General features: G+C 39.5%; 1 protein-coding gene across 2 annotated transcripts in view; it reads left to right on the forward strand.

Annotated features, from left to right (window-relative positions):
• ABCD3 (ATP binding cassette subfamily D member 3) overlaps positions 1–20,178 on the forward strand; it is a 55,206-nt gene extending 35,028 nt beyond the window's left edge. The window contains exons 5-23 of one of the 2 annotated variants that reach the window (XM_054980081.1): positions 1,047–1,116; positions 2,686–2,783; positions 2,953–3,076; positions 4,061–4,117; positions 5,737–5,879; positions 7,926–7,995; positions 9,194–9,263; positions 9,986–10,083; positions 10,178–10,269; positions 11,680–11,768; positions 11,856–11,928; positions 12,677–12,740; positions 13,917–13,994; positions 14,079–14,144; positions 14,236–14,325; positions 14,739–14,858; positions 15,111–15,215; positions 16,094–16,150; positions 17,264–20,178. In XM_054980081.1, the coding sequence (XP_054836056.1) occupies positions 1,047–1,116; positions 2,686–2,783; positions 2,953–3,076; positions 4,061–4,117; positions 5,737–5,879; positions 7,926–7,995; positions 9,194–9,263; positions 9,986–10,083; positions 10,178–10,269; positions 11,680–11,768; positions 11,856–11,928; positions 12,677–12,740; positions 13,917–13,994; positions 14,079–14,144; positions 14,236–14,325; positions 14,739–14,858; positions 15,111–15,215; positions 16,094–16,150; positions 17,264–17,341 (1,642 nt within the window). In that variant the 3' untranslated portion in view covers positions 17,342–20,178. The remainder of the gene's footprint in view (positions 1–1,046; positions 1,117–2,685; positions 2,784–2,952; positions 3,077–4,060; positions 4,118–5,736; positions 5,880–7,925; positions 7,996–9,193; positions 9,264–9,985; positions 10,084–10,177; positions 10,270–11,679; positions 11,769–11,855; positions 11,929–12,676; positions 12,741–13,916; positions 13,995–14,078; positions 14,145–14,235; positions 14,326–14,738; positions 14,859–15,110; positions 15,216–16,093; positions 16,151–17,263) is intronic. The other variant, XM_054980082.1, reaches the window with a different exon arrangement.
• Positions 20,179–21,257: the final 1,079 nt, after the last annotated feature.

Raw genomic sequence — 21,257 nt, forward strand, 5'->3', positions numbered from 1 at the left:
TCCACCTCTTCTGAAGAAAAACTTTTAGCTATGTTTCCATACAAATGTTGTTGTATGGTTTAAAACTTTTAGCTATGTTTCCATACAAATGTTGTAACTTGGTTTAAAAGGCCTCAAAGGAAATCTATCCCTCAATACTTGTTCTGTGTTGTGTGTCAACAATTAGCTGTGAGGATTTAACATCTGGGGGTGGGGGGGGATGTCAATCCCACGATGATAAATTTTTAAAGGAGTTCCCACTGTTTTTCTTTTCATCTTCTGCCCTGCTTTTCTCACCCTCCCCCCTTCTCCACATTTTGATACGGCCCTTTCTTCAGTTTTAATCTCGTTTACAAAATGTTTATGTTCACTGGAGCCAGTGGTATTCATATGAACAACTCTGAAAGCGGCAGTCCCATCTTCCCTCTCTGTAATACCTAGTTGATCTTACTCCATGTCCTGCTATTCTTCTCACATGTACTTCCATGTCGTCCTCACTAGCAGAAGCTAATGATGTAGAATGGAGGCAGGGTAATGTATATAATGGGTTGAATCCAGAGGTTCTCTTCTGCTAAGGGCAGCACATTCCCCTGACCAAGTTATCCACCAGCAGAAAGCGCTTAGTGGGATGGACCTGTGGGATCCAGCTCAGTGATCATAACAATATAGAGTCTTGTGTAGAACTGGACACCATAAAGGTAGGGCAGATGATGACATGACATGAGGCTGTTGTATTGGGTGGCAGCCCCATGTTTGTAACATGTAGTGCCTGCTTTAGGGATGTATAACAATATTTGAAGGACCAAAGGTTTCTAGGTATAAGTAGCCCCTGTACAGAACTACAGGGAGAAGGCGGGTGGGCTTCATTAAATTGGCTGCCACTTTGCCAGCAGATGTAAGAACACATCTGTAATGCCTGTGTAATGGGAAGGGGGTTCTGCTGCTTTCTGTGAACTTCTTTTTCTGTATTTGTCTTGAATGGGTTCCCACCTGCCTCATTTTGGGAAACATTGCTGGGGAGGTCTTGCTTCTCTTGCCACTAACATTTTGCATGTGGTGGTTTGCAGTGCTATCATTGGCCGCAGCAGGAAAGATTTCAAGAGGTACTTGTTCAACTTCATCGCTGCCATGCCTGCTGTAAGTGGTGCTTTTTGTTGTTGTTGTTTTCCCTTTGAATGAAGTAAATTGAAAATGCCAGTCTCAGCATTTCAGGTGAACTCTAAAGTGAACTTTTGAAACAGCATTTTTTCTTCTTTTGTATTTGGGATCCTCATTGACCTCAAATGAGGTATAAAAATAAGTAAAACGTTTTCCCCTTAGCCATATCACTTGACCTTCTGTACAGTAGAATGTTTCAGCCTTCTCCTGGTATTGGTGTCACTCCTGGTGGGGCCCATTAGATTCAAGTAGGGAAAATGAAGCTCTCCACATGCAAGGGCAGGGCTTCCCAAAGTGCTGACTGTGGGCGCCATGGCACCTACATTCACCCTTCCGCCAAGTGTTTTTAGAAAGTGGGCAGGGCCAGATGGAGATCTGATCGGCTGTGCAGCTTCCTTTAAAGTTCCTTTGACAGCAGCTGCCACCTACAACATAATGATCTCTTTACTGCTCGTCTGAAGATAAGCTGTGTATATTCATATTGTTTTTAAACAATATGTTAATTTTAAAAAGCATCCTGATAAACAGAACTTCTGCCTGAAATGTTAGTTCCTGTTAGAGTTATGCATGACCTCACTCCCTAACATTGTGTGGTAGCCTCTGCCTCCTGTGGCAGCCATTTTGTGACTGTACCCGCTGTCCTTTGTCAGGATTTCAGAGGCGTCTGCAAATTGAGGGTGGGAACCCCTGGGTATAAATGCCACCAACATCTTGAAAATTAATTTTTAACAGCCTAGTTGCTTTTCTTTTGTTATAGCCAGGAGTTATAATAAAGAGACATACTTCCAGCAGATTTCAAGCTGAAGTAAAAAATGCATTATAAGTCTGGTATCTGAGAAGTCATCATAGACTTCTGATACTACTACTATATTATAAATAAATATCCTTAATACAGTGCCTTTTTTGAGCATTCAGTTTGAGACTTTTAAAATATGCCTTACAGTGCAGTTCTAAACAGAGTCACACCCTTCTAAGTCCATTGACTTTAATGGGCTTAAAAGGATATAATTCTACTTAGGATTGCACTGTTAATTGGGGTATATTTTACCCACATATCAAGTTAGTAAAGTACTTTTTTAAAACCTCCCATCTTCCATAAAAAGAAACATTTCTTGTTCTAGAGCTTGTGATTTTGTTTTAGTCAAACAAAAGCAGATGTGGTGCCTTTTGAGCGGACAGATTTAAATTACCGCAATCTGATTAGGCTTGTCCTAGGACAGTTACATTGCATGAACTGGGTGGCCAATTGAGTTCAGTGTTTTAAAGAGCCTTTTTTAATGTCTTATAATTCAGCAATAATATGTGCCATCTTCCCCCTCCATCTAAAGCATCTAAATAAAAACATTCAATAAACCTTCACCTGGAAAGTACATTCTTAAAAAAGCAAAGGGAATTCACTTTGTGAGTTTACAGTTGGGACTATGCAATCCAATCTAACCTGAAATGGAATTTTTTTAATGTAACTTAGATTTTGCATGCTTACTGATGCCTTGTATTCTTTATTTAGCTATTTTAGTTTGTGTCTTACTGTGTTACCGTTCTTTGTAGATTTCCCTTGTGAATAACTTTTTGAAGTATGGCCTAAATGAACTTAAGTTGTGTTTCCGTGTACGACTCACCAAGTACCTTTATGATCAATATCTTCAGTAAGTGATTAATATTTTTAATGTTCAGTAACTTAATGTTAAACAAAAATACTAACATAAATTGCAAACACCCGTAAGCCATGTGCTAAGGTGTTTTTAGTACCGTTAATCAGTTTAAATTTGATAATGAATTAAAATTGTCTGACCTGTTGATTTCCTGGCATTTTAGGACTTACACTTACTACAAAATGGGAAATCTAGACAACAGAATAGGTAATCCTGATCAGCTGCTCACACAAGATGTAGAAAAGTTTTGTAACAGTATAGTAGATCTATATTCAAATCTTAGCAAGGTAAGTTTTTCTTTTCAATAAACTTTTCTCTTTTTACAAACATTTTCACATTTTGTATTATTAAACATTATATAAATATGTAGAGAGATGGAATATGTCGACAGCATTACATAAATATCAAGCCTAACTGTTTACATATAAGACAGGTCACCAGGCAATCTATAATAAGTTGAGTCAGTCACATCAAAGAGGAGCTCAACCTACATGTTGGCATGCGTCATTGTATGACTAATTGTCCTTCTGTGTCCACCAGCAGGGCATGGATTGCATGTGACAGAAGATGTTTCAGCTAAGTTTCACAGAGTGCAATCTTAAGCAGAGTCGCACCCTTCTAAGCCTGTTTGACTTCAACAGACTTTAGAAGGCTGTAACTCTGCATCAAGCACTGCTAATCCTTGCAAGTGCAGTCAGTGGCTTGCAGCTTCACGTTTGTAACTTACAGCATCTTGTCCATCAAACTTCATTTACAGTGAAATCCTAAGCAGAAGCAGGATTTCACTGTAAATGCTGACTAAGCCCATTCAGTGTAGTCTAAGCCCACTCAGCCCATTCAGTGAGCTTAGACTGGAGTAACTCTGCTTAGGATTTCACTATTAGGGTTGTATGGTGCTCTCTAAATATTGCTCTTCCTTCATGAATCTGGTAGACTTCTCAGTTGAAGATGAGGGGTTTTTTCTGATTGTAGTTAAATATTGAGCAGTAGACATAAATAAAAGTTGGCTAGGTAGTGATAAGCATTATTGCCTTAAGTTAGCTGGTCATATAAATTAGTTTTATAAGTAGAACTAAAAAATATCTAATTTGTATACATTTTGCTGTGTGAAGAATTAATACAATTTGAGTATTGCATTGTTCTGTCAAGGTTTAGTTGTGTTCATTGCAGAACATAGTAGTTGGGCTAAGGAAGAAGTATCCTTTTAAAAAAAATATTGTGTATTTTATGCTTTCTTTCTGTGAAGCTTAATATGAAACCTTTTCTTACAGCCATTTTTGGATATTGTTCTCTATATCTTCAAGTTAACCAGTTCAATAGGAGCTCAGGTAAAATCACATGTTTGTTTATTCCATAGAACAGTTCTGAATATGGACCCAAACTGTTTTAAGATGAGGGATATATTATCAGGAACTTTTTATAGATCTTATGCTGTGATACACTTGTAAATGAAGAATCTAAGAAACATACACATATGTCCAACATTTATATCACAAAGGCACTGTGTCAGAAATAATTTAGATCCAGAGGAGTTAGTCGAGTTAGTCTGTAGTTGCAAAATAGTAAAGAATCCAGTAGCACCTTTAAGACTAACTTTACTGTAGCATAAGCTTTTGAGAACCACAGCTCTCTTTGTCATGCATCTCACGAAGAGAGCTGTGGTTCTCAAAAGCTTATGCTACAATAAAGTTGGTTAGTCTTAAAGGTGCTACTGGACTCTTTACTATTTTAGAAATAATTTAGAACCTCTTTTAAAATGTTTATTGATGTTGTCTGTGGTAATACCTAGAAAGTTGGGGTAAGTTCATATTTGATATTTTGTAAACCGGTTCCATAAAAATATGAACTGACACATCACTATAGCATGTAGTGGAGTATTAATGAATATGCTGTCTCAGAAAGTAGATTAAGAGAAGTTCTTGAATTTTTAGTGGGATCTGTTGCAAGCGAGATCTGAGAAGCAGCTCCTAATGTCTGGTCAATAGATCAACCTAAGTATTATAGATGTACTCATAAAAGTAATTAGTGTTCCTGGCTGCCTCTGGAAATCCCTTCTCCTTAATTCTCAAGCTGGGCTGCTTATGTACAGGGGTTGGGAAAAATTGCCCCCTGCTAATGAAGCAGGACCAAGTAATGGCAGCCTGCAGGGATGGCATCTGCACCACCCATGCCCGTGCAACTCGCTGCTGTCACCTCCCCACCCTTCCCTTTCAGGTCAGTGCAGAAGCACCAGCAGAATGTGAATCTTGCAGCCCAGCAATCCTCCCCTTATTAGCTGAATCACATCTCAACTGTTTTTTTTAAAAAAAGAGGCTCTTAAAGGGCTGAAATGGTGGGGGAGAGAGAAGCAGAACTTAGCTCTGTCCTTTTGAAGGTGGAGCATAGCTCCACCCTTCACCCTAGTGGGCCAAGAGTTCACATGGATGCTCAGTCACTACAGCTACCCTGCTGCTTACCCTTTGAGCTGGTGCAAAGGTTTTGGGTTTGTTTGTTTTGCTTGTCTCAAAAGGATACTGCTGGGAGCCATATCTATTGGCTTGAAGCAAAAAAAACCCTTGCTGAAGTTGGGAAGGGAAGTGAAGCAAAACCTGTGTGCAGATGGCACCTTGGTTCAAATGTATGATGGGAAAACTACCACATACCTGCATTCTTTTCCATGTGTGGCCTTTGTTTTCCATGTGCTGAAGTGCATGTTGCAGCTGATGGACTATTAAATGTTACATTGTGATAAGCTTTCTTCTGGTAATATAGGACGTATTATCCCATATCTATCCCAGATGTCCCCTTTCTATTTCTCATGGAAACACCATAACAATTTTGATGCATTCTCTCCCATGGGTGGGTGGGTTCAAGATAAGTTCTGCATTGGCACTTAAAAAGATGTTAAAAATGTTTCTAATAAGTTTGTCCTTGAGTCTCATTTGTCTCCTTTCCTAAATATTTACAGGGTCCTACTATCATGATGGCCTACTTGATTGTTTCAGGGTTTTTCCTTACACATTTAAGAAGACCCACTGGCAAGATGACTGTCACAGAACAAAAATATGAAGGAGAGTACAGATACGTCAATTCTCGGCTCATTACAAACAGGTATGGGTTTGTTTGTAGTCAAAGTGTAAATAAAAATTTTAGACATATTTATGGAGAACTAAGATTCCTTCACTGTTTTGTTCTTTACAATATGATTTGGATAAAAATCCAAGGTCACAACCCTGAACTCAGTGCTCAGGATCTGTGAATGCAACGTTTCTTTCTCTAGTCTTCCTAGAAGCTACTCAGGCAAAATTACCCCTCCCAGCCCCTTATGTCAACAAAGCTTCTTGTTGCTGGCAGGAGGGGCAATTTTTCCACATCAGCACTGGTGCTTTACTCCAGCACTTTGGCTCCAGTACATTGTACTTTGGGTGCTGGGTTTGATATTTTTACAGGTTATTTTTTAAAATAACCAGATTTTAGCAGATCTGATATCAGTTTACATATGCAGCAGAAGGAAGCAATGTAATCCTGAAGTGATCGAGTAGGCCATACAGTGTCATGCTTCAAGGGATCATATTCCTTGTTTATGTCTCTACATAAAAGGAAAGGGAGCTTTCAGTGAGAGCCAGTGTGGTTGTGTGGTTAGAACATCTGTGATGGATTCAGCATAAAAATGTCAGGATTGCCAAATGCTGAATCCAGCAAGAGGCAGATAAAAGCTGGAAAGCAGCAGGAAGGGAGAATGATTGACATGTCCCTTTCCTCTTCTGCGGCTTGCTAGAGAGAGAATGGCAGTTGGTGTTAGAATGATGAGCTGACAGTTGCTGCTAACAGAATGTGGGGTTGACAGAGAAAACTGAAAAGTAGAAAGTTGGAGCTGGGCATCTGATCAGAGAGGGTCAGACTGAAAGTCTTCTGTCTGAGGAAAAAAGGGAAAGGTGTACCCTTACTGTGAAAACACAAAAGTTTATGAAGCATGTTTAGTCTATGTGCTAGCGTGAGACAGCCAGTCCTAAATTTTACTGAGACTCAAGAGATCTGGGAACTTGTAGGTGGCCCAGGAAATGGGTAGAAAGGAATCTCTCCTTTGGCCAAAGGAACAGGGTTATAGCTTGGATATAACTCCTGCCCAGTATCTGGAGAGGGTTTTAACTCAGTGGAGTACCCTGAGGTCTGCAGTAAAAGGGAGTGCTGTGGGTGCATAAATTGGAGCACCCAATCTATGAAGGAGTGAAAAAGGAGGAACTGTACTTCAAAGAGATCAAGTCTGATAACACCAACCTCTCTCACCTAAGTCAGACAACATAATAAATTCAACCAGACCAAGTGTTTTGTGCTTCACGTGCGTGAAGTAATCTGTGTAAAAACCACTTACTTACTGAAGCTTTTAAGTATGTGCCTACACTTCTACCTATCCATCCTACCTGTAAATAAACCTTCTGCTATCTTTTAAATTTCAATAAGCCTAGTGTGCCAGTTTCATTTCTAAGGGAAACAAAAATCCCTGTTTTTCCCTCTACATAACCTTGGCTGGGTAACATCACATCCTATGCGTTCTTTAAGGGTGGAACAATAAAGAAAGTTATCGTTAAAAACACCAATACGCTACTGAAGGCTTCCCAGCCCAGGAAACAGCTTCATATGCTTTGGGAAGAAATTTTAACCTCAAAATAGGGGAAGGACAGCACCAGCTAGAGAAAGCAAAGGGTTTGTGACAATGTCAGACTAGGGTCTGGGAGACCTGTGCTCAACTCCTCCTCTGCCATGAAAGCTCACTGGGTGACCTTGGGCCCATCATACACTCTCTGCCTAACCTACGTCACAGGATTATTGTGAGAATGAATGGAGGACAGGAGAATGAAGTAAGCTGCTTTGGTCCCCACTGGGGAGAAAGGTGGACTATAAATGAAGTGAATAATAAAATAAGTAGGATACTAGCATAGAGGAATAGCCCAGATCAGTTCACTCCTTGTTGTTCTAGTTTCCTATGTAAGTTGAATTTTCTTTTTTTAAATGTAGGGGAGGATTCAAAAATGTTAAGGTGGATCAGGTTCTTTCTACCACCTGGGGGGGACAGGGGTACCTCATTTTGTAGATTAGGTCCAGTTACACATGTCAGAGGTGTGTGTGTATTAAAATTAAATGTCTTTTTTTAATTAGTGAAGAAATCGCTTTTTATAATGGGAATCAAAGGGAGCAACAGACAATTCACAAAACCTTCCGCAAACTGGTAAGTCAGCAAAAAGGACATATTTGTAGCCATACAATTTGGCAAGCAGGATTATGCTTTTCAGAGAGAAAAGGATGGCATTGCAGTGGGTTGCAGCGTAGGCTTCAGTGATGCAAGTCTGTTTGAGGGAAAACAGAAGGAAAAGCAGGAATGTTTAGATGCTCTTAGAAAGGCTGTGGAACTTTGCAGAGCCTCTTGTTGAACGTGAATTTCTGCCAAATAGTAGTGAAGTGGTGGTAGCTGTGATTTCTAGCAGAAAAGTGGTGGGTGGAAGGAGGGTGCTGAAACTTTCGTTCAGCTGCTCTTCTTCCTTTAGCGCTTCCCCCCTTCAGCTGTTTTTCCATCTGAGACTGGATGAGCCTTGGCTGCAGGGAGAGAGGCCTTAGAGGGAAGGGGTGCGGTGGGATGCTACAGGCAGAAGGAAAAAATTATACTCACTGCTTTTGCTTTTGCCAGCATTGGGCAGCAATGCTTATTTTAAGTCATGGGGTTCTGATGTCATAACTGCACTCTGAATCTTTGGCAGTAATTAAAAAGCAAAGGCTGCCATGTGGTGTCTACCAGCTAGGAAATAAATTTCATCAAGCTTTGCAGGATATACTTCTAAGTAAACTAGCCTGCGGTTTTAGCTTCCCTCATAAGCTTGCTTGACAAAATCAAGCCCTTGAAATTTTTTGAGACCCATACCTCTTTTGTAAGTTAAACTCTGGTTCTTATAATAGACTCCTGTCTCCAAAAGCTCATAATAGCTTCTAGTGTGCCATAACACTTTGAGCTGTTAGCCTGTTACAGCAAAAGCATGGTTATTTGTGTAGTGGTAACCCACTGCCATGAGAAATTGCAGCCAAGTTTAGAGATAAACATAGACAATTAATAGACGTACTATTTCATAAATACAGTGGTCAGGATGGATATATTCTTCAAACCAGAATTTTTAACGCATTCAGTGTATCTTACTCTTTCATATGCTTTGCTAAGATTAAGTGGATATTTCCAGAGTTTTAACAGGGACCAGTGGGACGTGGAGCCAAAAAAGGCTTGTGGGGTTTGTGTTGCCCACAGTTGGCTAAGTGTTTTCTGGGGCAAGTGTACATTATAAGTAATTATTTAAGAGTCAGATTTGCTCTTCAGAACTACTGACTCTTCTTTTTAAATCACTGATGTTTTGACATAATTACCAACTTTTGCATTCCATTAGGTGGAGCACTTGCACAACTTCATTTTGTTCCGGTTTACTATGGGCTTTATAGATACCATCGTTGCCAAATGTAAGCATGCACAGTTTTGCCGCTATCACAGACCTGCCATAATCTCATAAGAGGAAAAATAAGCTGCTTGCCCCAGGATGATTCATTATCCCACTATATGCTTGCTCTTTAATTTATGAACTCTAACAGTTGTGGGAAAATTAGCATGTGAAAATTAATAAGGAATGAAGAGTAGAGAGTTGTTTGATATTGCTGTCTGGGTGTTGGTCTTGTGCAGTGGTCTTCAACCTTTCCAGGCCTGGGACCCATTGAACTGCAAGCATATTATAGAAAGTCCTTTTGACAAAGAGGAGCCAAAGTTTTGACCGCCAAGACTGTGGGCTGCAGACCAAAAGGTCTGGGGTCAGGAGGCAAAAGGAGAACCAGGAGGATGTACCAAAGTGAGGAACAATCCAAGGGTCAGAGCCATACTGAAAATCTTCTCTGTCCATGAGCAACCTCAGTTCGCCGTCTTCCTGCTTTTCTCAGTGTATCTGCAAGAGAGGCAGGAGCCACGGCACCCTTGTCCTTCACACACATGCAGTCTACCAGTGGCTGCTTCCAAAAGTCAGCAAAAAAAGGCCGTACTATAGGTGCTCATGATCCAACAGGCTGAGCTTTGGGATCTATCTAAAGGTCACAGCAACCCAAGGTTTGAAGACCACTGGTTTAATGCATTTTTATAATCACAGGAACTTTTACACTAAACTGCCTCCTAATAAACTTATTTTTCAACATTGCAGACCTTGCTACAGTAGTTGGCTATCTTGTTGTCAGCCGCCCTTTTTTGAACCTCACTCACCCTCGCCATCTGAACAGTAGCCATGCAGAACTTCTGGAAGTAAGTAAGATGCTCCTGAAGTGAGTGAGGTATGGAGGGTGGCATGTAGTTTGGTAGTTCTCTCATGGGCAATCCTGTATTTTGTTACTTTAAGGATTACTATCAAAGCGGAAGAATGTTACTGAGAATGTCCCAAGCACTTGGCAGGATAGTTCTGGCAGGTCGTGAAATGACGCGATTGGCTGGGTAAGATTAAATGTGCATATTGATTAGGCTTCTAAAGGAAGCCTACATTTATTCTCTGTCCAACCCCCGTGCCTGCGGTAATTTTCAGAATTCAGTAACTTTCCTGTGTCAAGGAAGTTGCTGCTATTTTGCCTGCTGTATTGTAAGCTGGGTCTGTTTCTTACTTACCAAGTAAAGAAATGAATGATTGTGGGTCCAGCATTGATGGGTGAGGGGGGGGGGCACTGAGGTTAAGAAGGCTGCAACTTTATTGGTTCACAGCTCATGGAGCATTGCTGCTGCATAGGACCTGGATCCAAGCATCAGCTGGCCCACCTGCCAGCTGATGACCCCCACATCCTCACAGCCCGCCTGCTGAGGGGAAAACCACAGGATGACTGTTAGTGGCATACCACGTGGGCACACACCTCTGTGTGAATCCCCTGCCACCTGGGAGTGAGGATGCCCTGACAGCCCCTGAGCTGAGCATTTACCTGCCATGCCTCACTCCCAAGATCCCTTAGGGGGATCCCCAAATGAGGAAACTGGGCTCTCAAGCCCTGTTTCCCCCCGCAAAAGATCCGTGCCCAATGCGAAAACTGCCCTCCCTCAGGTTTTTAACAAGACAACGACAACTGCCCTCCCTCAGGTTATGACAAAGCAAAAGTAGGTAACAGATTCCCACAAGGTACCAAGCAAGCAGACATCCACCCTAAAGACCCCCTTCCAGCCAGACATTAGAACAGCGCCTGAACAATGATGATTAAAAGGGGAGGGATCGGTGGGAAGCCAGCTGCAAGCTGAGTGAAGCAAAGCCCGGCTGACTCCCAAACAAATACACTGACAGTGGACCTGAGTGAAGACTGAGCTTTCCAGGTCCACTGTGCACCCTGTCCTTCTGTAGCCCAGCTGGCAAGCCTTGCTTGGATGGCCAGGAATTCAAGTCAGAGGCAGCGCACAATGCCCCATAGAAGGCAACAGAGGGCTGCTGGGCTTCACAGAAGATAGCAGCCATGTGGCACACACACACAACACACACACGAACACACCAGCCTGCAGGCTGCAACTGGAGCCCCAGGTAATTCTGGGGTTGTTTTTTAATCTTTAAATGCATATCTGCTATAATATTTAAACTTTAACAAACATATTTATGGAAAACACAATGCCCTTCCTATATTGTCTGATTGAAGCAGAGAATCTTCCATATGCTTTTTGCAATACTTATGATCACTGACCCCGGGCAGTTGATTCATTTACATTAATGCTCTGCGGGAAAATTCTTTGAAATTCTTAAATCATATTGCATAAATGTGACTTGCAGTACTGGATTATCCAGTAACTTGAGTTACTTTTCCCCTGTAGCATACAGTTTACGTTTTAAAGAACATTTCTTAATGCCTTTTCATTGTAATTAGTTTCTTTTAATTTTAGTTTCACAGCTCGAATTACAGAATTAATGCAAGTACTGAAGGACTTGAACAGTGGCAAATACAAGCGTACCATGTTAGCACAAGAAAAGGGTAACCAACAAGCTTATTCCATGTGTTTTGCTTAAGGCTCGCACAATTGTCATTCTCTAATGTTTGTGTGTTTGTTTTTAATTTAAGATTCAGAAATAGTGCAAGCTGTCCCCTTGATTCCTGGTGCTGGAAAAATTGTCATAGCAGATAAGATTATCAAGTATGTGTAGTATCTCTCGTTTCTTACTAGACCTTTTCTTTTTAGTCTTCTTAAATTCAGCTGAACCCACACCTTTCAAATTTTATTTTAATTCAGTGCTCACTATGTATAAGCAAGGACGTCACTACTTGGAATGCCTCATTTTCTGTAGCAAAAGAACAAACACTGATCATGTAAAATAACACTAAAGTCAAATCTTAGTATAAATTATAAAGGCTTGCAGATGCTTGTATAATTTGTATAACCTTTTCATGATATTGATTAGGCATTTAAACATCTTGCCATCTCTGAAACCAAAGAGTTTTTTTCTTCAAGCAGAGGTGTTTACAGAAAAAGTAAAATAAGGAATAAGTCCATGTTTTCCCAGACTATTGGTCAGCTGGAGTCGTTTTCTTCATCCGACCAAGACTCTTAAAGTTGTAGGAGCACAAGAAAACATGAGAGCGTTTGGTTAAACATGTTTTCTTCTCCAGTTCTGTTCTGTGTGTCGTTCTTGGGAAGAGTGGTCGCTTATGAAGAGGGGCAGGTGCTAGGTGGCTGTCTGCTTTCTGATTCTTTTCTCTTTTCTGGTTCCCACTCTGTAGAACTAAGCTTCATAGTCAGCTGAATAGAATCTGATGCTATATTTTCTTTTACTTTCTAGTATGGCTATATCACAAGCATCTTGGAATTGTTTTACTTGTATGTAATAGGAATGCAGTAAGCATGCTTCTCAGAATTAATGATGGTATGTCCATTTTCCTTGCAGGTTTGATCATGTTCCATTAGCAACACCGAATGGTGATATATTGATTAAAGACCTTAACTTTGAGGTATGTTTACGACAAGCACAATTTCTTCTTCAGATATAAGCCCTGTTCACAAGTTACAGTGAACATACATACAGTCCGTGTAAGTGTACCCTTGAATTTTTTAAACACGTGTGTTGAGTCATTCTCATAGTACATTCAATGCATGTAAAGCTGAAAGTGCAACATAAACCAAAATTTATCCAGGGACTGGTCCCCCGTTTCATTTCTAAACTGAACATGTGTTGGCTCTTTCTTACAAATAGATGTACACATGTGTATGTTGTGTTCACTGTACCATGTGAAGAGGGCTATAGTCTCCAGCAAGTTTCTATAAAAGTTTGTTCATCGGAATGTTACATTCTGACCAGAAATTTGTATGGTTAACGAATATTTTATGATCTGCATTTTAAAATTTAGAATCCAATCCAGGGGTGGTCCTTAACAGTGCTTTGACATACTATATCTTCCAGATATCACTGAAGCAATAATGTAAAATGAAACTGTTATCATTATCTGGGAATACAAATATTGTCATAAGTCGTGGAGAGCAGCTTTGAACTATAATAAGAAGATAGGAAAGTAAATGAGCTTGTATTGTGCAGACAGTATTCTTCCTACATCTGAATACTAAACAGTCTTTTTGGAAGTCTCACCAAACACTTCCTAGTAAGTGTTTTCAAGGTTCCAGTTTTAGTGTTAATGCTTTCTTAATTTCTTGCTTTTTCACAGCTCTAGCTTAATAGCTTTTTAATTTAATTGAACATCAAATTAGTAAAACAAAAGCATTCAAGTTAAACCTGAACAATGCTTGCAAATACAGATTAAGTCTAAAGGATGGGCATCATGTGACTGTCACACAGGTTATGTTTAGAAGGCGCTTGAGACAGCATTTTACTGAGGTTATATAGATATGATGCTTTGTATTCCAGAAAGTCAGGATAGAAGTCTAATTAAAAATGGAAATAAAATGTGACTAGTGAGATAAGCCCAGGAGTGATTTGTTGTTTTAACTAGACTTTTGAATGTTCCCATTTTCAGTGCTCATGATTGATAGAACATTATATATTCAACCTAGAAAAATAAATTTAATAGCAAAATATATGCATCAGACTTCGCCGATTACATACTGAGCAGAAACTCCTATTGCTTGCAGTTCTTCCGAAAATATATTTAATGCTTTGATTTTATAAATTCCAGGTACGGTCAGGTGCCAATGTTCTGATTTGTGGGCCAAATGGATGTGGAAAGAGTTCACTGTTCCGTGTGCTCGGCGAGGTAAATAAATAGAGGCATAAGAATTACAACAGCAACAAAATCAAAACTCTAAAACCTTAAGATTTTTTAATTTTCCTTTTGCAGTTGTGGCCTCTGTTTGGTGGCTGTCTGACTAAACCTGAAAGAGGAAAACTGTTTTACGTACCTCAGGTAAAGAAAGCCACCATAGCCATCTACATTTTGTGGGTTTTACCCGTTTCAATTTTTCAAACACTCCCAGTCACCAATCTTTTAATTTTAGAGACCATATATGACCCTTGGAACACTAAGAGATCAAGTAATATATCCAGATGCTGTAGAAGACCAGAAAAGAAAAGGCATATCTGACCAGGTGAAATTTTTTTATTGTTTTGTTGTTAAAACCTTCTGATATTGTGTAGCTTACTCTTCCATAGCAGATGGAAGAACAGCTAAATTTGTTATAAACTTAAACATACAAAAATCTAGATAGTTTTCAGAAATGTCTGTTAATATCTTAGAAAGAGTTCTGGTGAATCAGATCAAAGGTTCCTCTAGTTCCGCCTTGTTTCCTTTAGTGGACAGTTTGTTTCTAGGCAATCTCTTCCCCCCATCCTGACAACTAGTATTCAGAGTTGTAACGCTTTCAAAATGGAGGTTCCAGGTTTCTTGGAATACTTGGTGTTGCGGTTTGCCACAATTCTAAGCCCCTTTTATAACAAATTAAAAACTTTACCATATCTAGTAGCTAGATTTGTGAACCTGTTGATCTGTTTATATTTACAGGTGCTAAAGGAGTACTTGGACAATGTTCAGCTGGGTCAGATCCTAGAGCGTGAAGGAGGCTGGGATAGTGTTCAGGACTGGATGGACGTGCTCAGTGGAGGAGAAAAACAGAGGATGGCAGTACGTCTTCATTAACGCGATCATTTTTCTGGGTCTTGAACAATATACTCACTTATGCCTTCTTTAGCATGGGAATATGAATTTAGACTTGCAATGCATCTTCCATGTAGCACAATAATATAACACAGTGCAAATAATCTGTTTAATTATTATATAAAAATATATATTAATTTTATATTATACATTATATATATGTATTTAAAATTGCTTTTTTAATGTATTTGTTCTTTAGCATTTACTTTTGCATTACAGATGGCCAGATTGTTTTACCATAAACCTCAGTTTGCAATTCTGGACGAATGTACAAGTGCTGTTAGTGTTGATGTAGAAGGTTACATCTACAGCCATTGTCGGAAAGTATGTGTGCATTCTCTTGCTCAAAATATGTTGGCTGTTCATGTTGTCAGTTTAAGTTCTAATATCAAAAACAACATCAAGAAATATCAGTGAATGACTGTAATAGCCTTATGTTTTATATGCTGGACTGAACCTCAATTTTTCAAATTACCCATGGCAGTTAGCACAGGAAAGGCAAAATATGGTCCTAACGGGAGAATATGAACTAGCTGATCTCCTATCTGGATTGTGGTGTATATTTTCAGTAGCATTCTATCATACTACATTGGATTAAAACTCAAGAGTGTTTTTTTGCCAAAGTACTTTTTAAAAAAAGTTCAGCAAATTATGTATATTTGTGAAACAGTTTTTGATAACTTCTCAAGGTCAGCAGAAAAGTTGTGATTTGTAACTTCTGTTTTCCCTCCTGTTCCCCTTCTCCCATTGGGACATGCTAAACTTAAAGCACTGTTAAATCCTGTTCTTCTCAATTAGAAAGATGCATGTTTTTAAGAGTTTCCCAGTGCAATCAGTGGAATTAAATATTGCTTAAATAGGAGAAGTTGTCTGAAGATTTTATTTTCTGTCAAGGAAGCTTGATGTAAGAATTTTAAGGAGGGATAAGATTATTGAGAAAGAAATAAAATAGGAGTGCAGTGGCACCTCAAGGACTATCAGTTTATTCTAGCATAACTTTTCATAAGTCATAGCTCACTGTCTTGCACATCTGACAAAGTGAGGTCTATCTCATGAAAGCATATGCTGGAATAAATTTGGATAGTCTTCAAGGTGCCACTTGATTCTAATTTTATTTTGCTGTCACAAATTAACAAGGCTGCCCATCTGGATTTATTATTTGAAAATTCATTTTTATCTTCATCCGTTTTCCGATACTTTAGGTTGGCATCACTCTCTTCACTGTATCTCATAGGAAGTCCCTCTGGAAGCACCATGATGTAAGATTGAGATATTTTTCTTTGTAAAAATTGCATGTCATAGCTGCTCTGTGTGTGTGTGTGTGTGTGAGAGAGAGAGAGTGTGTGTGAGTGAGTGAGTGAGTGAGTGAGTGAGTGAGTGAAAGAGAGAGAGAGATTAATGTGGAGGCAGAGGGTAGAATTCAATAAACTGTGGAGGGCCAGTTGAATTTTTAATGTTCTTTGAACAATTGAGTTGCGTGCCATACCACAAACTGCATTTGAAACATCCCCGTTGTTCATGGAGCAGTTCGGGAGAAGTGCTGCTGCTGTGATTAAAACAAATCTAAAAATCTCTTTGGGGCTCAAGCTGTTGTTTGTTTTCTTTATGGCAATTTAGTAGCTGCATGTAAATAAAACTGAAGCTTTGTTTAAATTAAAAATGTCTAGTGCATATAAATTCTCTAGAACTTTTAAAATTCCAAAGTTCACCACTGTCTTTAACCAAATATTCACCTATTTCAATAACAAGTTGTATACACAGCTGAAGCCCCAGAGTGAGGCAAATTCACTGGAGTCTCACAAAACAGGCAGTACAATAGCCTGCCACTACCACCAGATGGCGATATAATACACACAACATTATTCAGTGTGCATTCTAAGGCGTTGCATGATTAAGGAATGTGTTGAGAGATAAACCAGGCATTTCTAACCTAATTGACCTTCTGGACATTTTTGGAAGTTAGAGAACAAGTAGAAGGTGCCGCAACAAAACAACTGCCGTGGGTGTAGGACCACTCACATTATGGCTGCCACCAAGGCAGGGCCCAATCGCAAAACTTTGAGAGGTTCAGTAAAATGTTAAGACTATAGGTTCAAAGCCAAGCATCCTTATAGGCAGATGTTTCCAAAAGGGTGCTCCCCATAGACAAGTAGGTGATGCCACAGCTGGGCTTTACTCCTACAATAAAATGAAAGAAAGCGGAAACTGACTCTTTGTTTTAGAGAACAAGGAATTGGCACCAAAAAGCACGCTAGCAGACATCATGGCAGCGGGTACCACATTAGAGGTCACTGCTGTAGGCTGCCTTATCTAACCAAGAAAGTAAAACCTTAAAAACTAGATTAACTGATCTGTATTTTTGTCTTCTTTAGTTCTACCTTCATATGGATGGAAGAGGAAATTACGAGTTCAAGAAGATAACTGAAGACACAATTGAATTTGGTTCTTAAAAACACGCACATGTTCACCTGCAATAGTGACTGATACAGAAAGACAAACTACATTGTGACATAACAGCTACTCTGCTTATTCTGTAAACAGATTTACTAGGAATAGGATAATCTAAAACAAGATGTTGAGGCATTTACTGTAATGTAGGATATTACTAATTTGTGTATATGTTGGTTTAATTATTAATATGTATTAAGAATGCCCTTATTCTTGTGGTTTTTTAAAACCTGCCTAAATTAAATTGGGCTTCAATCACTTTAACTTTGATTCATCCTGGATGTAAACATTTTGAAGTCGGCTAATTTGACTTCTACTTGACCTCTGTTTCCTCTGGGGGAGAACCTCTTAAAATTTAGGGTCACTACCTCCTTGGTAGTGTATGTGAGTTTCCATGTCATATTCTGATGTACTGAATATCATGCTCTTTGAAGACTGGCTATCATACTGCAGAATTGCTCAGGGCAATGAGCCTTTCCTTTTTCCAAGGTTGTGGTGAAGCTCTGCTTGCAGCAGTACTGGGTTCAGGAAAGAAGCAAACCCAATGTGTATATTTTTATCTGCTGTTGGGGGTTGGGGTGTTCCTGTGCCCCATTTTTTCTTCCCACTGCTGCTTTGGTCTGATCCTTCCATTTCTCTCATTCAGCTTAGCTAAAAACAGCCATTTCAGGCTTTGTTTCACTATGGAAGCTAAAGAGAAAGGAAAGGTGATGTTTTTTAAACAACAACAACAACGATTTTATGTTTCAGAATTGAGACTGTAGCCTTCTTATTTGGGAATGGTTCGATCCATTTAACAGCTCTGGGAAGCTCTGCAAAAGTTTTTCACTTCTACATAAAATGTCATAACCTGCCATATGAGAGTGAGATTTGCTCACTGAATATTTTAATTTCTTTTGAATGTGTATTACCTAAGGCATAGCTGTTCAAAGTCTTTCAGAGTCGATAAAGGATTCTTTCCTTTCTCTTTTTCTTTTCATGTTTGATCATTATTACCAACTTAATGATTTGATAACTATTACCAACTTAATGGTTAGCCATACTGGAACAGTTTCCAATATGGTGTGATGTAATCACGCATTTGATGCATGCCGGCTAGTCCACATGTGGAAGAGATTCTTTTTATGAAGTATTACTTTTCCATGGAAGCAATTATTGTTGCCACATAATGATACACAGGGTCGATGCTTAGAGGTAGCATTTTAGATGGGGGGCTGAGAAGACGGTGGCTGGCTAGCTCGTCTGTATGTCGGGATGCCATTCACCTTTATAAAAACAGCTGAAAACCCACTACTACAAAAGTAGTATATATGGGTGTATGATTTTTGCCTAAATGATGTAACACTGTAATGCACTACATGAAGGCATGCACTACATATGCAAATAAATGTGATCAGCGTCTTTCCCCCCTGTAAAGTCAGTATTGGTTTTAGTGATTTATCATTTTTGAGTATCTCCCCTTTCATAGTAAGATTGCTACCTTTTTAATTTTTCTAAACTTGAAACAGCTAATATTGTGGGTCCTCCATCTACTGTTCCCAAGACAGTGCTTCATTCCAACATTATAAATGCCATTGATTTTATTAATGTGCTTTGTGCAAAATAACCATTTGAGAGCTGCAATGGGGAAATTAGGAGTACAGTTTAAAAACAAGTTACCTCTGAACTGATTTCATCTGTACATCACACCATGCTTTTTCATAGCTGTAAAACTGGTCTTGGTTTTAAAGACATTTAACAGATGCATTCTGGGAGATTTTGTGCCAGCCTACGCACACGTACAGCATCACAATATCAGACATTTAGCCACTCTCATGAGCAAGTTGGCTGGCACAGTTTCATTCCAAATGCTAATCTAATTTCAGAGGTAATGTGGCTCATAGCAGATTGCCACGATGCTACGGACAATTTCCTTTTTCATATAACCTCTATCTCAAGTTAACTGTCCTACAGTGACACTCTTAGAGAAGCTGGCTATCTCAAATACAAGTGTTTTTAAGGAACTGTTATAATTTTTTAGAGTGGAAAAATGCTGCTTTTTAAATATTTAAATATTTGTAATTTTTCCCCACTAAAATTAAGTGGTAGTAGACTTGTTTTTTTTTAAGAATGTTGTATTTTTGTTAATAACAAGGAGAAAGCATTTATATAGCATCATTTGGAAAAGGCCCAGAATCATTGCAGTTCAAGACCCAGTGATAATACAGAACACAAATCGTGTTAATTCAATTTAACTTGTTAAAATAGTGCAGGTTAACTTCAGAAGTCAGTGAGAGAAGGGACGGGTTCACTGACTTCAACATTTGACAGCAAATTGAGAGACAACGGGTACGCTTAGGCCAGGCAATTTGTAACATCTCTAATTGCAATATCTATACTTACATTGTGAGTGCACCAAAATTGACTGACCCTGTAAGGCAATAAGTATGTGAAGACAAAATAAACCAGAGCAGTACTCAAATGGAGTAGTGTTTAAGATCATGCTATTTAATGATGAAATTTTGCAAAGGTGGTGCAGAGTGATTTTTTAAAAAATGGTTAAGCTATGAATTTCTGCTATGGCCTTGTACATTGGTTGCTAATTCCATGGTTGCTTAAACTGGAAATCATGGGTGGTGGGAAAGGTGGCAAAGAGTGAAGAATCCCCATATCTCATATAGAACTTCAGCCTGGTGGTGTTCCGTAATAGTTGCAATGACTGCCATTTCAACAGTGGGGAAGTAATTGCTGTACTTTAGTATATTGTAGTTTGTAAAGTGCTTTTGGGAGGAAAGGCGCGATATAAATGTAAGATTTTTCTATACAAGTGCCTCTGGAATAATAAATCTGAGATAACACCTTTCTAATAGTTTTCCTTTAGTTGATATCATATGGAACGTGTTTAAAGCTTTCCAGTTAGGGCTGGCAGCAACATCCAACAAATATAGGATCAGGTAATGGTATAATTTTCATCTGCCACAAGTAACAATCTCTATCAGCCAAAAGTGGATGAATGTAATGAATTTATTTATTTATAGCATTTGTATGCTGCCTTTCTACCCAAATAGAGCCCCTACAGTGGCAAACAGTAAGTAAAATGTTTTTTAAAATTTAAAACAATATATAAAAGAGTAAAAACTTACTCAATAAAAACACACACAATACAAAGAATATAGAGGAGAGCCAATACTAGTTAATCGAGGTATACCAAACAAAACAAGTCTTTACCTGCTGGCAGAAGGCAGCAATAGAGGGGGCAGACAAATCTCTCTAGGAAGAGAGTTCCAAAGTTTTGGTACCATGACTGAGAAGGTCCTTTCTTGGGTTGCCATCCATCTAGCCTCCGATGACAGGGGCACCCAAGGCAGGACCTCAGAAAATGACCAGAGTGAATGGGTGGGGTGGGACAAGGCACTTCTTAAAGTATGCTGGCCTCAGGTCAATACCAACACCAATGCAGATGGAACAAAACTGAAGTAATATGGCCCCTTGACCCACTCTGCTTTCTGGCCACAGCATTCCGTACCACATGTAGCTTCTGGATAGTCTTCAAGGGCAGCCCCACATACAGTACATTTGTAGTAGTCTAGGTGATACCAGTGCTTGCAATACAGTAGCAAGAACTTTCCTGCCCAGGAAGGGCTGCAGCTGGCTCACCAGCTGAAGCTGATGAAAGGAACGCCTGAAAGCCACTGCCACCTGTTTATCTATGTAGCAGAACAACCCCACTGACCTGCAGGCACTGTCGTGTCTTGACCTCTGAAGCATCTGGTCACCAGTCACAGTCCAAGCCTCTGCCTGGCACATGCCACCCACCCACCTCTCCCAACCTTTTGCAGCTCCTCTCCTGTACCTGCCACTGTCACTTGGCCTTTGAACAAATAGCTTATGGAGAGGGCCAAGGCTACCCATCACCCTGTGTAGGCTTGCTGCTCTAAG

This window comes from Eublepharis macularius, chromosome 5 (genome assembly GCF_028583425.1).
Source record: "Eublepharis macularius isolate TG4126 chromosome 5, MPM_Emac_v1.0, whole genome shotgun sequence".
NCBI lineage: Eukaryota > Metazoa > Chordata > Lepidosauria > Squamata > Eublepharidae > Eublepharis > Eublepharis macularius.